This window comes from Gavialis gangeticus, unplaced genomic scaffold (genome assembly GCF_001723915.1).
Source record: "Gavialis gangeticus isolate Ggan-Ray unplaced genomic scaffold, GavGan_comp1, whole genome shotgun sequence".
Lineage (NCBI taxonomy): Eukaryota > Metazoa > Chordata > Crocodylia > Gavialidae > Gavialis > Gavialis gangeticus.
In genome coordinates, this window is record NW_017729031.1 from 42,673,619 (window position 1) to 42,675,289 (window position 1,671).

Here is a 1,671-nt window from a genome sequence, read left to right on the forward strand (position 1 = left end):
ACCCAGCCCTGGCATCTCCCCCATGGCTGCCCTGCTCGTGAAGTGCAGACGTGTCTCCCCCCAGACACCAGGCAGGACTGGGGCAGCACCCCCGTTTTCCCAGCCCAATGCCAACAGCGACCTGAGCTCGCATCTCAGCCTCCCACGGGTGCTGCACCCCAGGGCCAGGAAGGCCGCGCTCGGCTCTCCACCGCGCCAGGCTAGAAGCAGGTAGCCACCCCATACCCTAGTCCCAGCCCACCCACCTGTGGGCCACCACGATGGTGGTGCGGTCGGCGCAGACCCGGGTCAGTGATGCCTGGATGTTGCGCTCCGTCTCTGTGTCCAGCGCCGACGTTGCCTGGAGCCACAGGGACGTGTAGGGGCCTTGCAGTCATGTGGCACCAGGCCACAGAGCAGGCACAGCCGGCACAGGCCACAGCTTGACAGGAAGGGGATGGGGGCCACCCTTACCTCATCCAGCAGGATGATGCCGGGGTCCTTGAGGAGGGTGCGGGCGATGGCCACACGCTGCTTCTCACCCCCGCTCAGCTTCAGGCCGCGCTCGCCCACTTGCGTGTCGTAGCCTGCGGGCACAGCCGGGCGTCACCGTGCCCCTGCCACGGGTGGGCTTGTGGGCAAGGGAGGTGGCGCTCAGCTGCGTTCCCCCAATGCCCTTGGGGCACCATCCCGGCTTCCGCCACCCGCAGCCCGGCGCAGCTCCTGGGTGCCCGCTCCGCGCCCGTGGGCTTCCGGCCTCACCGTCAGGGAAGGAGAGGATGCGGTCGTGGATGTCGGCAGCACAGGCAGCTGCCTGCACGTCCTGGTCGGTGGCGCCGACGCGGCCGTAGCGGATGTTGTTGGCGATGGAGTCGTTGAAGAGCACCGTGTCCTGTGGCACCACGCCCACGTGGGCGCGCAGCGACGCCTGGCGCACCTGCCCGCAGCCGGCCGTCAGCCGGGCCTGCGCCCAGGCACCCCCAGCCCCGGGGTCCGTTCAGGGGGGTGGGGAGGTTGGACACCTGTGGGCTGGGGCTGGCACCGACGGGGCGGTGGAGGGAGGGAGACCTGCTCGGGAGAACCCGGGACGGCCGTGGTGGCGCTGACCTTGGCGATGTCCTGGCCGTCGATGCGGATGCAGCCGCTGCCCACGTCGTAGAAGCGGAAGAGCAAGCGCAGGACGGTTGTCTTCCCCGAGCCTGACGGGCCCACCTGGCGCGGGGACACGGGAGAGCCAAGCAGGGCCAGGGTCACGGCTGGCCAGGGACGCTGCCCTCACCCCCGCAGGCACGGCCAAACCCTGGGGGCTGGAGGGGGCCGATTTACCCTGCCCCCCAGCCTGGGGGTCAACCCTTGCCTGCCCAGGGCACTGCGGGCTGTGGCTCAGCAGGGGTGAGGCCTGTTTCCGGGCCCCCCCCACGGCCTGGACTGGTCCCAGCAGCCCCCGCCCACAGCCAGGCCCCCCCGGGCCGCGCTCACCAGCGCCAGTGTCTGTCCGGGCATCACCGAGAAGGACACGTCCTGCAGGATTTCCTTCCTGGGGGCGGGCAGGGGTCAGTCCAGGCCTTGGGGGCAGCTGGCAGGGCCCGGCCCCTTGCCTGCCCGCCCCCACGCCTGCCCACGCCCCCTCACCCGGCCACGTAGCTGAAGTGCACGTTCTCGAACTCGACGCGGCCGGCCTGGAAGCGCAGG

At 71.0% G+C, this 1,671-nt stretch overlaps 1 protein-coding gene across 1 annotated transcript in view; it reads right to left on the reverse strand.

Moving 5' to 3' along the window:
- Nucleotides 1-226: 226 nt before the first annotated feature.
- The window catches only part of ABCB6 (ATP binding cassette subfamily B member 6 (Langereis blood group)), a 24,662-nt gene continuing 23,217 nt past the window's right edge, over nt 227-1,671 (reverse strand). Inside the window, exons 15-17 of the mRNA XM_019522826.1 lie at nt 742-916; nt 454-566; nt 227-340 (exon numbers count right to left, since the gene is read on the reverse strand). Coding sequence (XP_019378371.1) covers nt 227-340; nt 454-566; nt 742-916 — 402 coding nt within the window. The remainder of the gene's footprint in view (nt 341-453; nt 567-741; nt 917-1,671) is intronic.